The sequence below is a fragment of the Neofelis nebulosa genome, chromosome 5 (genome assembly GCF_028018385.1).
Source record: "Neofelis nebulosa isolate mNeoNeb1 chromosome 5, mNeoNeb1.pri, whole genome shotgun sequence".
Taxonomy (NCBI): domain Eukaryota; kingdom Metazoa; phylum Chordata; class Mammalia; order Carnivora; family Felidae; genus Neofelis; species Neofelis nebulosa.
In genome coordinates, this window is record NC_080786.1 from 12,339,270 (window position 1) to 12,359,227 (window position 19,958).

The 19,958-nt window shown below is 45.3% G+C and overlaps 1 protein-coding gene across 2 annotated transcripts in view; it reads right to left on the reverse strand.

The window, feature by feature from the left end:
• TGFBR2 (transforming growth factor beta receptor 2) overlaps positions 1-19,958 on the reverse strand; it is a 91,625-nt gene that overhangs the window by 48,590 nt on the left and 23,077 nt on the right. For both annotated transcript variants that reach the window (XM_058729646.1, XM_058729647.1), the window contains exon 2: positions 5,041-5,209. In XM_058729646.1, coding sequence (XP_058585629.1) covers positions 5,041-5,209 — 169 coding nt within the window. The remainder of the gene's footprint in view (positions 1-5,040; positions 5,210-19,958) is intronic.

The following is a 19,958-nucleotide window of genomic DNA, read 5'->3' on the forward strand; positions in this document are numbered from 1 at the left end:
CAGAGCACTATGAGCGAGGGTGTGTTCCGTGTCAGCCGATTGCTGGGCTGAGCAAACAGAACAAACTTCCTAGAGGAAGGACTGGCAGTTTCCCGACTCACAGAAAGGGAGAGAAGAGGAAAAAAAAAAAAAAGAAAGAAAGAAAACACACGGGAAAGAATTGCAAGGTGTTCTTCATGTACAGTTCGGTGAAATAGTTTATGCTGTCTTAAACAAATTACTTCTACATTTAGTATGCCTTCACATCACATATTTGAAGCCTAACTCAGCGAAGGGCTCAGAGAATCTCCCACGTGGCATTTTACTGAGGCCCTAGAAAATGCTCAGCTGGCTGTATGTGTACATTACATTTAAAAGTGACATGATTAGGGGCGCCTGGGTGGCTTGGTGGGTTGGGCGTCCGACTTCAGCTCAGGTCACGATCTCGCGGTCCGTGAGTTCGAGCCCCGCGTCGGGCTCTGTGCTGACAGCTCAGAGCCTGGAGCCTGCTTCCAATTCTGTGTCTCCCTCTCTCTCTGCCCCTCCCCAGTTCATGCTCTGTCTCTGTCTCAAAAATAAATAAACGTTAAAAAAAATTAAAAAAAAATAAAAAAAATAAAAGTGACATGATTAATGTCCACTGTTATAATTGCAAAAGCCAAAATAAAACTCTGGCATCCTTGAAAATGTGCATCATTCTCTGCCTATTTCAATCTGCTCCTCATAAAGTTGCCATCTTGGAAGACTCTGTCCAACACCAAGGTTGGTTTGACCTCTTTCCTCCCATCTCTGACCTCTTCAGATGCAAAATACGTGTGGTCTTGAAAGGTAGTCTCTAGGGGCGCCTGGGTGGCGCAGTCGGTTAAGCGTCCGACTTCAGCCAGGTCACGATCTCGCGGTCCGTGAGTTCGAGCCCCGCATCAGGCTCTGGGCTGATGGCTCGGAGCCTGGAGCCTGTTTCCAATTCTGTGTCTCCCTCTCTCTCTGCCCCTCCCTCGTTCATGCTCTGTCTCTGTCCCAAAAATAAATAAAAAACGTTGAAAAAAAATTTAAAAAAAAAAAGGTAGTTTCTATATCTGGAGCAGGGGTTGTCTAGGGAAGGGTCTAGGGAAGGCCTCAATGACCATCAATTTGCAAATATAATCTCTCGTGGGAAGGATTCTGAATGCGTGCGACTGAGTGCACACGCGTGCCCACATGCCCACACACACTCACCAGCTGCTCCCCTCCCGGCAACAAGCTCACTGCTTGCAGCAAGGCAAATGGGAGGCAGGTTGGAAGCAAGAAGCAGCTGAGGTACAGCCCTCACCTGGAAAACAGGTAGGCCATGTCCACAGGGGAAGAGCAACTTTAACAGTACCACCGCTAGGGTATTAAATTCCAGGACACTAATGGGCAATATGTCAACAAGGATAAGAAGAGCAGAAGTAAGGGTACAGATAGAACGGTCCAACCAGGAATACAGACGGCGTGTCTGGCATCCACGCAACCTAGGGTTGGCTCCCGCAAAGGCAAACGGGCCCTTGGCGAGAGAGCTCAAGGGTTCTGGAACACTCCAGCAGGCACAAGAGAAGCACGCCCTTGCTGAGCAGGTCCCTCCTGGTAAAGGAAATGCCACAGTCGGAATCCTTATTCTAGGGTGGCTAGCAGGGAACAAAGTGAGACCCAACTTGGCATGATCACACAACGAACCATGCATATTTAAAAAACCCACTTATCCTTCACCCCAAAGCTACTGAAGGTCTTGGCAAAAATGGCAGGCATGAAGCAAGAGCACCTCCCTCCCTGCCCCCACCGCGAGGGGGTGTGTGTGTTGTGTGCGTGCCCAGAGATGGTTGCTTTTTGGTTCGGGTAACAAACCGAAGGCTGAGTCTGCTGTGCCCCCCAAGTAAAAGTATGGTGTCTCTTCCTTGTGAAGCTTCTAGAGCCCAAGGAATGGAATGAGGAAGGAACTGTGGGCCGTGAAGGGAAGCTGCTGTATAATCCCTGGGCAGCTCTCTGAGCCTCTTGCCTGCCATCTCCTCACTGCTTCGAGAACTAAAATTGCAGAGAGGAAATTCAATTAGAATACTTGAGTCTGGGGAAAGTCCTTAACTGCTTTCTCCACTCACTCCTGTAACAGTGCTCCCTGGCAGGCAAAGCCAACTCTGAAAAACATCTTTAGATACAGTTGAGCATAGGAAGGGAGAATACGATGGAATAAATACAGACTTCTTTGTGCTGAAACATTTGCTCTGAGCCATTAAAGGGGTTTGTCAACATCCACTCAAAAAAAGAAACACAATAATGAAATTAACTTTGGGTCCAAATTATTTTTATCCTTGGCAAGAACGTACGCGTCTGACACGGTATGGGGGCGCAGCTGACATCAGTTAAACGAACAAATGAGTCAATGAATGAATGAAAAGAACACCACGACGAAAAAGGCACTGGCATGCACGAGCAGGGGTAGAGCCTTTCCATGTCCACATCTGGCTGTTAGCTGGGCTTCCCTGGAAACGGACCTTAAGGCGAGATTTCTGCGGAGAGTTTCTGGAGAGGCACCTGTAAGGGATGAAGGAAGGAGCACCTCCCACAGCAGGAGCTGAGCCACAATGCAGGTCACAGCAAATGACTCCCTGATCCCTCGGAAGATGTAAAGCTAAGATGGCCAGTCAGGGCGGTCCGAAAGGAGGCAACGTGGCCAGGCATTTTGGACCCTGGCGTCAATCGGTCACGGGAGGCTGGCTGCCTATGGGGAGGGGCAAACTTGAGCAGAGGCCAAGTGAGGGCAGAAGTTCCAGTCAGTGGAGGGAGGGAAATTAGCTGGAGGGACTCGGGTGATCCCTCAGCGGCTACTGGTGCCAGCAGCTGAGGGGGTGAGGGCTTCAGTGTGGAGGAGGGTGGGCAAGATGTGCGACAGCACCTCTCACTTCCCTTTCCCTTTACCGACACTCCACCCCCACGGGAGTATTTGTCTTTGCTGAGACAGGTAGAAAAACAACACTCGCTGTATTAACTCTTCATGGTGGGCACACTGAGGAAACAGGGAGGTCTCTTCCCCGCTACATGCTCACATCCTCTGAGACAGCGAGTAACGCCTCGTTCCAGAGATTGGAATTTCACAGCGACTCGATTCACGTGCCATCAGTGGGGCTTGGACCACAGGTCAAAATATCTATCAGATGAGCCTGTCTGGGGTCGCAGAAGTAAACTCTCACGTCACGGTGGAGATTTAAGTAAAGGTGATCAGCAGAGACCAGACGCCAAGGAGGAAGCTTTGAGGCCATAACAATCTGGTGCCTCAATCTTTCCTGCATTAGACTCGATGGGTGGTCCCCCAGCCTCCCCTGCACTTTGACTCCTCAGACGAGGAGGCCTGTTTTGCTGGTAGGAAACCACAAGTGTGAAAATGTTGACACTTACACTGCAGGCCGATCCCTTGTTCATTTGACGGATCCTCCTAGCCTTCAGAATTATGGAGAACGAGTTTATTATAGTTTCCCCTTGAGCGGCCATCCAACGTCTCTCAACAGAACCCATGTCTTCTCTTTACTGGACTCACAACGTCTGATTGTGAGGAACAGCTGACACATCACAACTTCCTAAGCCCGCAAGCGTACCGGCCCCTCTTCCTCTGAACACGATCTTTGTCAAAACCCCTTTCGTAAAGACGATGCTCAAAACTGGACCTGATGAGGTTGGCAGGTAGAGCAAGCCTTCACGACAGCTACTGGCTGTTAACATTCTTGGAGTTCTTAAGAAACTCGTTCATCCCCTGGTATGTATCGAAATCTGCAAGCTTTTCAGATCTATCATCAAGGCTAACTGTATGTGGTCTGGAGAAAGTCTCAAAGACTTTTTCTCCAAAAGGCGGTGGGGTGGGTGGTGGGGGGCAGTGCAGGGAGACATTTGGGTTTATCTTCTCATTCGCCGGGATGCCGGGGTGGCTCAGTCGGTTAAGCGGCCAGCTTTGGCTCAGGTCATGATCTCACACGGTCTGTGAGTGCGAGCCCCGCGTCGGGCTCTGTGCTGACGGCTCAGGGCCTGGAGCCTGCTTTGGATTCTGTGTCCCCCACTGCTCTCTGCCCCTCCCCCACTCGTGCTCTGTTTCGCTCTCTCAAAAATAAATAAATGTTAAAAAAAACTAAGAAAATAGATAGATAGATAGATAGATAGATAGATAGATAGATACAGATATTCTCATTTGCCAACTGCCCAGGAAACACATAGGTTACTTAAGAAAAAACTGGCTGACAAATTTAAAACATCAGAGTAAGTCTGCAAATGCTATATTTCATTAATGAATTTATACATTTTATAAAAGAGGACTCTTTTAATCTCTATTTTCCTTTTATCTCTTGCTCTTACTCCCAATCCCAAACTATGAATGAATCAAAGGATTTATGAGCACCGTGTGTGTGTGTGTGTGTGTGTGTGTGTGTGTGTGTGTGTGCGTGCGTTGAAGGGGGAATGAGAATGAGAGAGAGAGAGAGAGAGAGAGAGAGAGAGAGAGAGAGAGAGAGAGAATATGAAGGGAATGTGATCTAAGAAACAAGCAGTTCTGATCCCAGAGCAAGATGGATTATGTAGCCCAGTGGTGCTGTGAGTAACATGGCCAGGACTCCTGACTAATGAATGGGCTGTTTTTCTGGTTCTCCTAAGAACTTCCCTGTTTTTGACAAGGTCTTGCCTCTTTACACAGCCACCTTGCATCCCCTCTCCTCCCATAAAACAAGACTGACATTGCGTCAGAGAAACAAAGCTCCTGGTATCACTCTGGGGTACCGAGCGGGAGGTTGTCAGTTAAAACGACAAGTGGCAGATGTCTCTCCTTCATACAAGGAAAGGGTCCCAGACTTATTGTAAATATTTAAGGCCATCTTATACACTGTCACACCCACACGTAAACAGATCCACAGGGGTGTGTATGTATCTGAAAACATACAGAATATCTCTGGAAGAGAGGCTGCCTGAGGGAAAGGGACAAGTCAGGGGGCCAGGGGACACCCTGACTTTACGCACGGCAGCGTGCATCACTTAGAAAAGAGAGAAAAGGCAGGTTTTTAGAGGCCACCTTACCAGACAGCCAGACAGACTTCGTGTGGCCTCTCACAGATAGACGTGATGCTGCAGTTGCTCAGGCAGGATTTCTGGCTGTCACAGGTGGAAGATCTCACATCACAAAATTTGCACAACTGCGGAAACTTGATGATACCATTGTTGTCGGTGACCATCATGCCATTGTTAACTGGGGAGGGAAAAGCAAGACACATTAAATGAGTATCTAACTGCTAGGCAGCCTGCCAGCGAACCCCTGATGATGTGTTGCAATTTCGAATGAAATAAAATAATGCCTTTATGTCAGATCAGAATTTCCTTCACACAGGCGATTCGTAATGAAAGCCATTTCGGGGTGGTGGTGGCCGGGGTGGGGGGACGTCTGAGTAACTTCTTGATTTTGTCAGTGGTTACCTAAGGCCCTCGATCTACAAACAATCATTCCATCCAGAAACAGCGAACTGATCAGTCTACTGCATAGTTCTGGGTGCTGGAAGCACAGAGAACACTACCTTAAGGAAACCATCATTTAGCTGAGTAGATAGACAAGGAAACAAATGAGGGTAGGGTAACCCAAAATAGAAACACAGAAGATACAGGATCCTAATGAGGGCCACCACTTAGATGGGTCGAGAGAGGTCACAATGGAGCAGAGTTGTGCGGTACAAAAGCGTGTTGGCCAACTCAGAGGAGACACTGTAGGTGAGGCAGGACACTGCCGTCGTTCTCCTCACCTGCATGGGAAGAGCTACAAGGGCGTTCTTTGCAAGAGACTGGTTCTAACTTCTCCCCATTGCCTTGAAGGAAATCAGTTAATCAACCAACACTGACTGTCTCTGAGATAGAATCCCCAAAATTGGCAAGGCTCCAGGCGCCGGAGTCCTGCAGGTGAGTGAAAGGTGAGTTCTACCTCAAGAATCCACCACCCGCTACCTCTCTGACTTTAGCCACCGCCACACCCCACCAGCCCCTTTACTCCTTACTCGTTACCTTTTAAGACACATAGGCCTTCCCCGGAAGAAGCCAAGTTCCTTCCTCCCCAGAGCCTTTCACTTGCTATTCCCTTTGTCTGGCTTTTTGTCACCTCCCTGGTCTCCAGTTAATGTGACCTCTTCATCCTAAAGCAACCCACAAGTAACTACCACAGAATTCTGTTGTTATCTCCTGCACAACTATCTCAGTCACTTACTTGCTTACAATCTACCCACCAAGATGCAAGCTCCGTGAGCTTTCATCTGCCCTGTTTACACACTGTATCTCTAGTGCCAAGAAGACGACCTGCTACATAGAAGGTATCCAAAGTATTTGTCAGATGACTACGTGAAGAATGAATACACAAAGGACTAACTATAAGAAGTTCACATTTGGCTCTGTGTATCAAGTGGGAAAGGATACATAACTTCTTCCTTCAGACTGGGGGGGTGGTGGGTGTGATTATACATGCGATATTCATTCACAGTCATCAATAACATATTGAAGACAGACTGCTCTTTGCAAGACCCATGCTGCATGTTAACAGACCATTAAAAAGGGGATAACACTACCTTCCCCTTATTTTTCCTGCATGAGATCCATTTCTACTGGCAAAAGTGGAAGTTCAATGGATGAGTTTGAGAGTCAAGAGAAGTAAAACAAGGCTACTGCAGGTTGGGGGAGGAGGGCGCCTGGGTGGCTCAGTTGGTTAAGCGTCTGACTTCAGCTCAGGTCATGATCTCACAGTTCGTGAGTTCGAGCCCCACATCCGGCTCTGTGCTGAGAGCCTGGAGCTTGAAGCCTGCTTCAGATTCTGTGTCTCCCTCTCTCTCTGCCCCTTCCCCACTTGTTCTCCCTCCCTCTTTCTCTCTGTCTCTCAAAAATAAATAACATTAAAAAAAAATAAAAAATAAAGACAAGGCTACTAGGCATTTGGTCAACAAACATGAACTCAGAGACACTCATCAACCGGACTAAGAAAGACTAGGTGCCTAGACCACCTGTAGCACCATAACAGTCACTGGCTGTTAGGAAGCTGGGAGGTACGTTTCTCCCAGGGATCGCCCTTGGAAAGGCCTGAGGAGAGCCTCCCCATCTCCTCCCCGTGTCAAGCATGCTCCTGCCTAAAGCCAGAGGAACGACTTCATCACCCACCCCCTGTCTCTCCCTGTCCCGTGAATTTCAGATTTCTGTCATCCACACTTTGCCACGAAACCCTCTTCATCACTTGGGCATAGCACCTGTTTCTTGGGTCTCTAAAAATACAAACATATATAAATTTAAGATTTGCTTTCTTGTGGTAACATTAAATATAGAAGAAGAAGAAGAAGAAGAAAAAAAAACCAAACCCATTCATCCCTCTCAGGCCTCAAGTTCATTTCAGGAAGTATATTTTTAGGCAACAAACTATTTTGAAATTTGTCTCCCAGACCCAGAGCTCTATGCTAAGCTAAAAATACAGGCTAAAATGCTTTCTGAACCTTGTGTTCAATTTGGGACTAACACGACAATGAATATATATATTTGCAATAGTTAGATTTGGATCTATTTATGAAATAACTAACTTAACCCTTTAGATTTCCCTATAAGACATTTGTAAAACAACAAAAAGCTGGGGCATGTTGTATTTATGTGATATTGTTTTTTTTTTGGTATAGAGTATGTTTCAGACAGACAAACATGCATTTGCCAGAAGCTTTGTTCTTTTTAAATATAAAATGAAGCCTCCATGAAATGGAATTAAGCCTTCTAGCATTTTAGGATTTTAGCCTGTATTAGCGGTTACCGACTTTGAGGGCATGTTAGAATCAATCACCTACGGAGCTTTTAAAAGATAATGAGGCCCAGGTCCCACCTCCAGATACACTGATTTAATTATGCTGGAAGGCAGCCTGAGCATCAGGATTTTAAGAAGCTGCCTGGATGATTCTAACATGCACCCAAGGCAGAGAATCCTGACCTAGAATTAACTGAAAACAACATGACCGGCACAAAACAAAACAAACAACCCTCCCACCAAACACGCACACACGCTTGCGCACACACACACGCACACACATACACACGCACATGCACATACACACACGCGCGCGCGCACACACACACACACACACACACACACACAACTTCTGTGACCGTAATGGAGCAGCCCCTCCATAAAGCCGGGAGTACCAGCCCCTAAAAGGAGTCCTTCTCAGGGATGGCTAGTGCTTTTCTAACACAAGCTAAGAAGTGTGAGAAAAGTCAGAAGAGGAGTGCAAACAGTGAGTCCACTGTTGGAAGCCACCAGGGCAGCCGCAGACCTGTTGACAAGTAGAAGGGCTTTAGATCTGATGCCTACAAAGCACAATCAACAGTGAAGACACCAAAGAGGGCCATCAAAGAAGAGAAAGGCTAGAGAAGGGCCGCCAAGCCACGCAGCTCTGGGGGTGGCATTCCGACCGCAGTCTGTGCAAACGGGGCCCCTGGAGACAAGCAGGTCTACAAAGCCGGCTGCCTACGGCAAGACCCAGAAAGGGAAGGCCTTTGCAATGAACCCTGGGAAAAAGGCAAACAGCCAACTTCACTCCCTACTTGGAGGTACAGGTGTGTGTGTGTGTGTGTGTGTGTGTGTGTGTGTGTGTGTGTGTCGGGGGGGAAGGGACAGTTTACAGTGGGGATTCATACACATCAAACACCTACTGTGCACCAAAGGATGTAAGTTATCACATATCGCGTCGTAAGTACCCAGTGAAGAGGCCTCATCTTTCTCTTTATTATTGTAAAAGCGACCACTGCTAAGGTGAACAGACTTTTTAAGCTTGAGCAGCTGTTTTTTATGTTTTTGTTTTTCTGAAAAATTTGAAAGCCTTTACCCGGGGCATATTCACTATAATTTCTTGCCCTCCCTTCTCCAGCCAGCCACTCCCTATTCACTGACCTCAGGAGGCTCCCTACCTTGACAACTCCAGCCAGCCAGTAAGCATCAGCCTCTGCTTTAAGCCAGTGTTCTCCCTTGTGAATACATGTGTTGGTGGCATAGAGCGAAATGTAAGGGGCAAAGCTTCTCTTAAGCTTTGTTGGAGGTCATCTTGTTTTGCTAAAAACTTTATGAAGTCACTCTGAAGAGATGGGGGAGACATACTTAGGAAGTTTTGGTTATCATTTCAGAGGGCTGACTTACAGACTCCCTGAAGACCCACAAGCCCCCCACCGCCGAAGATTCCAAGGACTAGCCCAGAGTCCTCAAGAATCACCGATAGCACCCTAAATAGCACACCGCTAATCAGAGTTGGGGGGGGGCTCCTGGAGGGGGGTGCAGGAAGGGCCCTAGTGGCTATTCACCACGTGCATGATTCCATCTGTGCACTACAATCAACAGAAGAAGTTACCATTTGCAACCTCAGGTATCAAACATCTTATGTTTGTGAATACGTGTTTGTGAAGCCAAAGTAATGAAAGGTGAGTGGATCTATGTGAATCGCCAGGGACAAAGATATTACCCTAAACACCACAACAAAAGCCACCTAATTAACCCCACAGTAGACCCTAACCAACTTCCAAATTACTTGCAATTCGGGTTAAATTACCCTCCTGCATCTTTAGTTAATATGTTCTCATATTAGTGAACATTTTTAGTGTCTCTATGCCCTCTGTGCACAGCTGACCATCTTCAGGGAATTTTCTACCCATACCAGGCAAATCAGCTATTCATAATGTCCCCCAGAAAGAGGTTCCAATAAGAACATCTCTCACCTAGAAAGTCATTCGCTAAAGGAAGTGAGCCTGGGTAGCCTCCTTCAGCATATGATGGGGTCACATGGCACGCCGCATTTCACTTCTCTTCAAACAAACCCATGAGTAATACCAAGACCTTCAGTCTAGGTCATACTGCCTTCCTCATTTTAGGGCACATTTTCCCCAAACTCATTGCCTGGAGACACAAGTTCCAGGTCTTGAGAATATGAACTGAGTAAAAGCTTAGCTGTGTCTATTTCTGGAACAACACTGTTGTCTTTGAAGGTTAGTGATGAGCAGCCTAATAAGGCTTAGACTTATTCCAGATAAATATTAGATATGACTATCGGACAGGAATTCTTAGTCCGTTATCTTTGGAATGATGTCAACTATTAACTGAAGTACGAGGTGAAATCTCAAGATTCTACACAGAATCTTAAACACTTTGCCAGAAATGCACTCCCGTATGTTTGAATTCGTGCATCTATCTCTTGTTGCCTAGTGATGTGTTTTGGGGGGCACCTAAGAATGAATTCGTTCTACAAACACCTGTGAAGGTCTTGTTTAGTGCTATTTATTTTGGAGCAGGACCACTAAAATTGATACAATTACCTGCAGCATCTCAAAGAATAATCCATGGCAACTGGTGAACAGAACTCCACATGCTTCTGAGAAGTGCTTCTCAGATGTCACGGTGGATACAAAGATTTGGGGAATATGTTTAAACCCCCAGGTGTGGGATACTGTATTGGCTCATGCAATTGTGGGGCTTGCAAGTCCAAAATTTAGAGGGCAGGCCAGGGCTTGGAAACCCAGGCAAGAATGAATGCTACAGCACTGAGACAGAACTTCTTCTCGGGGAAACCTCTTCTGCTCCCAAGGCCTTCCAACTGGTTGGATGAGGCCTAATCACATTACCCAGGGTAATGTGACTTGACTTAGAGTCAACTGATTACAGTTGTTAATCACATCTGCAAAGTACCTCCACAGCAACACCCGGGTTAATGTTTGATTGAAGAGAAGGGCCCTGTAACCTAGCCAAGTACTCATTAAACTGAGCATTACAGGTAGAAGCTGAGACCGTTCCCAGATTCTGCTGATGCCGCTGGTTCACGTGTTGAGGAGGAAGGCTAGGGGGAACCCAGTTTTGGCCTGGCCATTATTTCCCCTTCTCCACTCACACTGGATCCAGCAAAATTAAATGCCGTTCCTCACCTTTTTTACAGGCGTGTCTCATCTTACAGTTCTTTCCATCTGCTTTTCTCTTGAGTCTGGCCTCTTAAACGATCACAGGCCCAGAGGCTCTGATCACCATATGGGCCCAGAATTGAAAGACTTGTTCTCTGAAAGAAGGTTTTTAATTGCAGTTGGCATTTCGGAGTCAGACACTGAGGCGACCATCTGGCAGACAGCCGCCATGGTCTGTGATGCTGGCAACAAATGCCCCACGGCCCCCGAGACCAGGTGGGACAAGTGTATTGGCCCGTCAAACACGTCCTCCCTCCAGAACAAAGCAGCAAGTCAAGCAGCCTCAGAGCAGGCCCTTCATAACTCTTCACGGAAGAAAGACATTTCCAAGGGAAGAAAATACTTTGGCCTATGACTAGAAACAAACAAATAACACCTCGTGATTAAGTCGAAGATATTTTAGGAATATTTTTCTTCTCTACAGCATAGCTGGAAATCGTAACACAACACAATACCTTCTATTTTAGTTTAAAAAAATTTTTTTTAACGTTTATTTATTTTTGAGACAGAGAGAGACAGAGCATGAACGGGGGAGGGGCAGAGAGAGAGAGAGAGAGAGACACAGAATCGGAAGCAGGCTCCAGGCTCTGAGCCATCAGCCCAGAGCCTGACGCGGGGCTCGAACTCACGGACCGCGAGATCGTGACCTGAGCCGAAGTCGGACACTTAACCGACTGAGCCACCAAGGCGCCCCCTATTTTAGTTTTAAAAGTATTTTAACCGCCATTCCCTAAGTAATTGTAAATATCTGGAGAGCAGGGGAGGTGGGCTCTTCTTCAAGTGATAGTCCCACACGGTCTCTGAAGGACCAGGATGAGTCCTAGAGAAACCATCACTTAGTTAACTTGGAGACCAGAGTATGGGCAGGAAAGAAACAGAGACAAGTGGCCTGAATACATCAATTCTTTTCGTGCAAATGTTCTATGATAATACTTTTAAAAAACCTTCCAAGGATGACTGAAACAATACTCGAAAATCTCTCTGAAATGGCGGAAAAATCATTCTAGTCAAAAACGTAATAAGAAAAGATGTATCCTTTCACATTGAAATTGCCTACCACATGGCCAACCTTTAAGGATCTGTCAAGCGTCTGTGATATTCTCCACATCCCAAGAGATTTAAAACAAACATCTGCCCTCCTGTGGCTTACCTTCTAGTTGGAGAAGCAAAATTATCAAATGTAACTGACTTGTCTTTAAATGCAAGCATGAGGTCAAAAAAAGGAGAGAGACTGGCACAGGAATACCCAGTTTTATGGGGGTGGGGGGTGGGGGGTAGGGATCGGTCCTTGAAGAATGGGTGGCTTTGGCAAGGGAAGGACAAAAAGGCACTCTGCGGGGCGCCTGGGTGGCTCAGTCGGTTAAGTGGCCGACTTCGGCTCAGTCCATGATCTCACTGTTTGTGGGTTTGAGCCCCGCATCGGGCTCTGTGCTCACAGCTCAGAGCCTGGAGCCTGTTTCAGATTCTATGTCTCCCTCTTTCTCTCTCCTCCCCCACTCATGCTCTGTCTCTCTGTTCTCAAAAATAAATAAACATTAAAAATTTTTTTTTTTAATTTAAATAAAGGCACTCTGGGCTGAGCAAATAGCTCAGACCAGGAGAGTCTGAGCAGAGATGAGATCTCTGAAGACAGAATCATTCATCAAATAGGCATCCTGCATTTGAGTGGCACATGCATGTTCTGGTGTGTATGCTATTCACAGGACTGGCTCGATCAAGTGAGATTTACAAAAGGCAAGGAGAGTTGGGAAGGCAGAGCAAAAGCCCCGGGACCAGAAGCACAGGAGGCAAGAACTGAATCTCAGACGTAGTCTGCCTCCTCTCATAATAGAAATATTCTAATCTAGGAATGAACTGAAGAAACTCCAGGCCTGGTTTAAAAACTTAAAAGTCAGGGGCTGGCAAATAAGCTAATGAATCTGGACAGTTGTCAAGCATCCTAATAAAACTCCAGCCTAAATTCACTAAAAAGTAGGTAACTGTGAATAAATCGGAGAGGAGGGGTGTGTGTGTGTGTGTGTGTGTGTGTGTGTGTGCCTGTGTGTGTGTGTGTGTGTTCCCTCCCTTTTTGACTTGTTCAGCGGAGGAAGTTAGCTTTGAAGGTTTGGGTTTCTTTATTTATTTTTTTTCTTTAGCCTTTTTGGCTAAAATGAGTCGAATTGTTCACTATGGATTGTTTCAAGGAAACTGCATAAACCAATGTAGGAACTTGTAGTCACCAAACAAATAAATGAAGGGATTAAGCTATGTTTCAAAGGGATTAATCCAATAGGGCATTTTACATTGAAAACTTGACTGTACCTCTAAAGGAGGATTTTAAAATTCTGATTTACAGGGAGCTTTTCAAAAGCCACATATAGACTAAAACAAGTTGCCGCTGAATGGAAAAGTGATTGGCATTGTCTAGTGACAAACATAAAATAACTGAGCTGGAGTTTGATTGCCAACTTCTCAACTGAACACTCCCCAACCCCTATAGTTCCAAATAGCTCTCAATATGCACACTCTGTTTTCTTGCTTAGCCCTGAATTTCTTGGATCACTGAGGATGAAGTGCAGCTTGAGTTCTCCGAAAACACTTGCTGCATTTGCTTTTTTTTTGGGGGGGTGGTGGCGGGTATATGTCCCAGAATCAGGCCACATATCAGGTGACAAAACCCACACATTTTAAATGACTCTTGCAGATGGAAATATCTATATTACTGCCAAAGGCAGTATTTGCGAATACTAGAATTTTTGCCACAAAGAGCTGAAAAACTCTTAGCTCTCTCAATCATCTTCTTTAATGTTTAACAGGGATCTAGTAGAAAAACAGCCTCCAGAAAGCTGGGCAGGGGTGAGCAGTTGGCAACAAATGCCACTGTCCACACATGGCAATTTTAGTTTACCATTGAGAAAGCTGATTTTCACAGTGTGTTTATCTGGCAAAATCTTAACTCTAGAGACTTTGAAATGAGCCAACACCAGGAGAATGCAGGGGCTGGGGTTGAGGAAAAGAGGAAACCAGTTGAATAAATTAAGCCACAACAATGCAAATGGGATACTATACCAAGTGAAGGAGTACAATTTGACACCATTTCACATACTGTCAAAATAACTATTCTGCTGGGAAATGCTTTAAAGTTAGTTGGTGCTTTATGTAAAGTAATAGTAACTGAGAAAACAATTCTCCCTCAGTTGATGTGACTTGGATGGTATACCGTGACAACAAGCAAAAGCACCCAGAGATTATTGCAAATAAATATGATTAACTCTCTTGGTGACAGTCAAAACAGCATTGGTAAATAGCCTGGCAGAGGCACCATAATGAGCACACGATTTATGGAGTGCTATAGCATTCCAACTCAACTCAAATAATTACCAGAAAAATTAGCCGACATAGGCAAACATGCATTACCTATCTGCTTTGTGAGCAGATATAAAAGCCTTACGGGGGCGCCTGGGTGGCTCAGTTGGTTAAGCGTCCGACTTCGGCTCAGGTCATGATCTCACGGTTTGTGAGTTCGAGCCCCGTGTCGGGCTCGGTGCTGACGGCTCAGAGCCTGGAGCCTGCTTCGAATTCTGTATCTCCCTCTCTGTCTCTTTGCCCCTCCCCCACTCATTCTCTGTCTCTCTCTCCTTCAAAAATAAATAAACATTAAAAAAATTTTAAAAAAGAACTCTTATGGAAAGGGTGGACATTATGAGACATAACCCTTTCTTTTCAAGATGCTTACAGTCCTGTAGGGAACCAAAAAAAAAAAAAAAAAAAAAAAAGTACTTGTATGATTTTTATCAAAAAAAAACTTTGGAAATGGAAAGGCTCTTCAGTTTTGTGAAGTATATGAAAATACTGGTCAAAGCAGATGATTCAGAGGCTCATGATCTGGAAAAGGGCTGGAAATACGATAGCACTCAGGTGAAGTACTTCTTTAAGGGGTGAGGTTCGAGATGCTTGGTTTCTGACACCCAAATAAGCTGGGAGTAGACCAGACTGAGAGACATTAAAGCAGGGATTGCATGAGCCACATAGAGTCCACAGATGTGTTCCCTTTGGCCTAAACTCTTTTCTTTTTAAAATGTGAACCAAGTGAGGCTCTTAGGTAGCTTAATGGGTTAAGTGTCTGACTCTTGATTTCAGCTCAGGTTATGATCTCATGGTTCACGGGTTCAAGTCCATGCTGTGCTTGACAGCGTGGAGCCTGCCTGGGATTCTCTCTCTCCCTCTTTCTCTGTCCCTTCCTCACTCTCTGTCTCTCTCAAAAGAAACAAATAAACGTAAAAGAAATGTGAACCAAGTTTTCTTTAAAAAAAATTTTTTTTAACGTTTATTTATTTTTGAGACAGAGAGAGACAGAGCATGAATGGGGGAGGGTCAGAGACAGGGAGACACAGAATCTGAAACAGGCTCCAGGCTCTGACCTGTCAGCACAGAGCCCGACGCGGGGCTCGAACTCACAGACCGCGAGATCATGACCTGAGCTGAAGTCGGACGCTTCACTGACTGAGCCACCCAGGTGCCCCCCAGGTTTTCAAATTAGGATATTTCACATGAAAAGCTGGATTTCCAACTCCAACTAAGACAATTAAAAGATGGCGTGCCTGGGTGGCTCAGCTGGTTGAACATCCTACTCTTGATTTCAGCTCAGGTCACGATCCCAGGGTCATGGGATCGAGCCCCCACATCCAGCTCAATGCTGAGCATGGAGGCTGCTTAAGATCCTCTCTCTCTCTTCACCTCTGCTCCTCTCCCTCACTTGTTCTCTCTCAAATAAATAAAATGAAAAACAAAAAAGAAAATTAAAAAGATGTGGCAACAGTGGACCTACAGAGTTGCCATGACAACAGTCAGACGTTAGCTAGCGAGGGGTGGTAGGCCCTTGAGGTGGTTCGAGTACCCACTGGCTGGCTTGCCACTCACTGCTGCTCCCTCACGACTCCTACCCCCTGCCCGGCCCCTGCGGCCACCTGAAGCTTTACCATTAATGATTTTTTTAACATATCTGTTCAACTCTCTATTCCAACATTAGAGGTTTAACTGGAAGGCCAAAAACTCACGTATAACTCTCTAATATGGTCATTTTCCAATGTGTATTTGATTCACTAACGTGGACACTCACATTTCAAGAAAAGGAAAATTTTCTACTTTAGAAATCGGAACTGTATGGGAGAATACTACTACTACTAGTTATTTCTACACCATTTATTGAACGCAGACCAAGTGCCTAGTCCAGTACCAAGAGTGAGGATTATTCTGTTTGCTCATCACAACCACCATGGCATTTTGTCATCACCATTTCACAGATGGGGAAATTAAGGGTCAAAGAGGTGAGATGACTATTCAAGGTCAATGAAACACAGCTAATGAGAAACAAAGCCACAAGTCACATGAAAACCCTCAGCCTCCCTGACACTAGCAGTGTGACAGATGTCCCCATTGTAAAGGTTCCTGAGAAGCACTTAACAGTCCCTCCAGCAGAAGGCAAAGATACTGAGTGTGGCCAGAAGTAGCAGAGGGGGTCATGTAGGGCCAGGGGAGCAGCACGTTTCTTAGAAAAGAGCTTTGGTTCTTTGTAATTCCTTTGCTTATTTTAGGAGACATATAGAATCACAGTCAGCTTGTGAAGTCCAAGGGTTTTAAGGTCAAAGACTTCAGAGTTCAGGATCTGCCACCATTAAGGCTGCAGGACCAAGGCAAGCCACTTCTTGAAACCCCCTTCTCTTGGTCAATGAAATGGTACTCTCTAGGGTCAGGATGAAGTGAAAACACGCTTGAAGTACATGAGAAAATCATCTGGACAATAAAAAGTGCCACACAAGCACTCTGGTTAGAAAAGTAGCACGGCATGCAAACACTCTCACAAACGAAAATTACAGGAAAGGCACAAGATAATTAAAAGTCTGGTAAATCTATGCCTCCTCATCACCAGAATGCAGCAGTCTGATGACCTCTACAAAATATTTCAGGAAATTTGAGCGAATAGACAAATTGAAACACGGTAACGTTTTGTTACCAGCGACCTGGAGCCAAAGCTTTCAAAGAGATCTAACAGAATCAATCACTGTTTGATAACAAAGCTCCCAAGAGTGCTTTGGATCTTTAAACACCCTTCTAGAACCAAACCATCTGGTTTTAAAATACTGTTCAGAACCAGCTTAGGTCTGGCAACTAGGTAGTAACTGGAGGATCGAGTTCGAGTTTCAAATCCTCTGCTGACCCTTGCGCCACATTCAACATGAAGAGCTGACCTCCCTTGGCTTTGAGGCACTTCGTGTGTCATTTGGCAACACGCTAATAAAATTAGTGAATTTGACGGGCAGCCGTGGGGAGGCAACGAGGCGCCTTAAGATTATGGAATCCTGAAATGTTGAAATGAAGTTATGTTTGGCCTTCTTTCTCAAGGAAAAACCCAGCACAATGTGATTCACAGCTGATGAGGAACATGGAGAGGAATATAAGCAACAATTTTCCTAGATTCGTAAGTATCGATCTAGTTAAGAAGCGTTCTGTGCCATTCAGATACACGGAAAGCAATATTCCTTAATCTCTTTTCCTCGAAGCCGTTTCCTCATGTACAAATTAATTATGTGACATTGCTATACAGTTTCCCCTCGAGGAGAATTCACGCTGGGAGTAGACGCGGGTTGCAGCAGAGAAGACACTGAACTAACTGTGCGCCTGGCTTTGCGTTCCTGGGCAACTACCCAACCACATTGTGCCCATCCTCTGACCGGTCAAATAGGTGGGCCGAACACGACGATCTTTAAGTCCCTTTCGTTTTGGAAAACACTCACAGTTCAACCCCCAAGAGTCAAGAAACCTGAATAATTCAGACGTGCCTCAGCACTGACCTGGCAGTCCTGGTTAAGCAGAATGAGATGCTATGTTTCAGCTTAAAAGAAAAAACGGCTTCAGGACTATCAAGCGGTGTGATTTCAGTTTTGCTGTCTCTGCTCCTTGAGAAACCACACTCTCTGCAACTTTGGGAGGTCCACATCCCCCATTAATACTCAGGCTTAACCCCGATCACTGAAGCTGATCCATCTTGCAGGAACAAACATTTGTGCATCCCGAGGTTAGAAGGAAGGAAAATTATGTCAGATGACAAAGGATCACTTTCCATTCAGCCCGTGTAGGCATTTCCTCTAATTTTATGGGGGATGTGGAGGAAATTCTGGCTTACAGCACAGACATTCACTCTAACCATTTAAAAAAAACAACCTTCAGCATTAGAAACATCTCTGTTTACTCTGAATCCATTTCTGGGCTCAGCTTGAATGATAAGTAATAATAACATGTATAATTGTACAAAAACATCCCATTACTTGATCTATGCCTTGACTGTGTCTGGCAAGTGGCTATGAGAGATTAGATTATTGCTTCCATTTTACAGAAGAGGGAACTGTTTAAGTAGCTTGCTGAGGCTGGCAGGCAGCAGGATATCAGCATCATGAGGTCAGGGACTATCATCTGTCTTGTTCCAAGACGGACAGCCTCGGCCCAGGGTCTGTCACAGAACAGGGCTCAATAAATGTGGAATTAAAAGCCAAAATTCAAAACCAAGCTCCTTCTACTAGGCCATCTATTTGAGGCTGAATTTTCCCTCAAATGAAAATTAAGGCAAAGAAACATCGTCGATTTTAAGAAAATGAAAGTAACAACCAGTTCTGGTATAGTTTCAGCATTATGTTTAAAACTGTGACCCCCTTGTAAAAGATTCTGGGGAGGCTCTTCATTGACTAGCAGCTGCCAAACTGCCTTCGACTAGTTGGCACGAGAAAACTAAACGGTGCGTTCGGATTCACTTTGGTTTCTAAGATAACAACAAACACTTTGAAGCCTCCCTTCATATTTTTCAAGGAGAGGAAGTGAAATAAAAAAAAAAAAAAAGAAAGAAATACGTTTTAAGCACTGGGAAGCCTTCAAGGAGGGACATCACAGGGTAGGAAATTTGAAATGAATTCTGAGAATCTGCTCTTGAACCGAGCAACGCTGTTGCTTTCTTGCAATACAGTTGGATGAGAAGGTGTGGGGAGGGTTTATGCCTTTCCTGGGTATTCCTCACCCTTGTCATTAATGCCATTCACAGTAAACAGCACACAGGGCTCTCGTAAGGTAAGTAGCTGTGATCTGTATGATGCTGTCCTCCGATAGGTAAAAAGCCAACTGCCCTCCACGCTGTAACAAGCCCACTGCAGTTGGTGAGAAGAGAGAACAGCCATTTACCAGAGGATATTGTTTTCACTGTTGTCAACAGGCTGTGGCAGAGTCAAGATAGATCCCAGCAGTCATTTCAGTACAGAAAATGAGAACCACACCCACAGTCCTTGAGGGCTCTTCCCACTGAGTGCTGGAATACAGCGGGCTCCTTCCATCTATGGGGACGGCCATATTTGCATACGGCAATAACATTTACTGCTAGGGCTAAGTGTGGAATAAGTAACTTCAACTTTGAAATGTTCTGAATTGTCTTTGACTGGGAGATCAAATTACGACACCTTTTAGTTCTTTAGAAGACTTTTTGTGCCAACTCCCACAGGCAGCTAACTTCTGCACCTTGGATTTGCCCTCGCCCGCCCCCCAACTCAAATAATCTTATTCATTAAACCTAACTAGTGCTGGAAACTACCTAATGGAGTGAGCGGCAAGATGTGTAAAATGCTGCATGGCCCCAGTGGTGACCGAGAAAGCACATTTTGACTACATTTCACCGACTCTCAACCATTTCAGTCTAATCTTTTTACCAACACCAATGGGGTTGTGGACTGGCTTCATTTCTTGAGGAGTCCAATGTAAAAATGTGTGTCTATAAGTGTAAAAAAAAAAAAAAAAAAGAGAGAGAGAGAGAGAGAAAGAGAGACCAGCAACGATGAGAGACCACGGGGAAACCGAGAGGGTGTGAAGAGATAACAAGCACGCTCTGGTTTTAGGGCATTTGGACATACTATTCCCTCCACCTAGAACATTCTGAAGATAGATGCCTTTTTCAGATAGGAATATGGTAGCCCTTTTCTAAAATTACA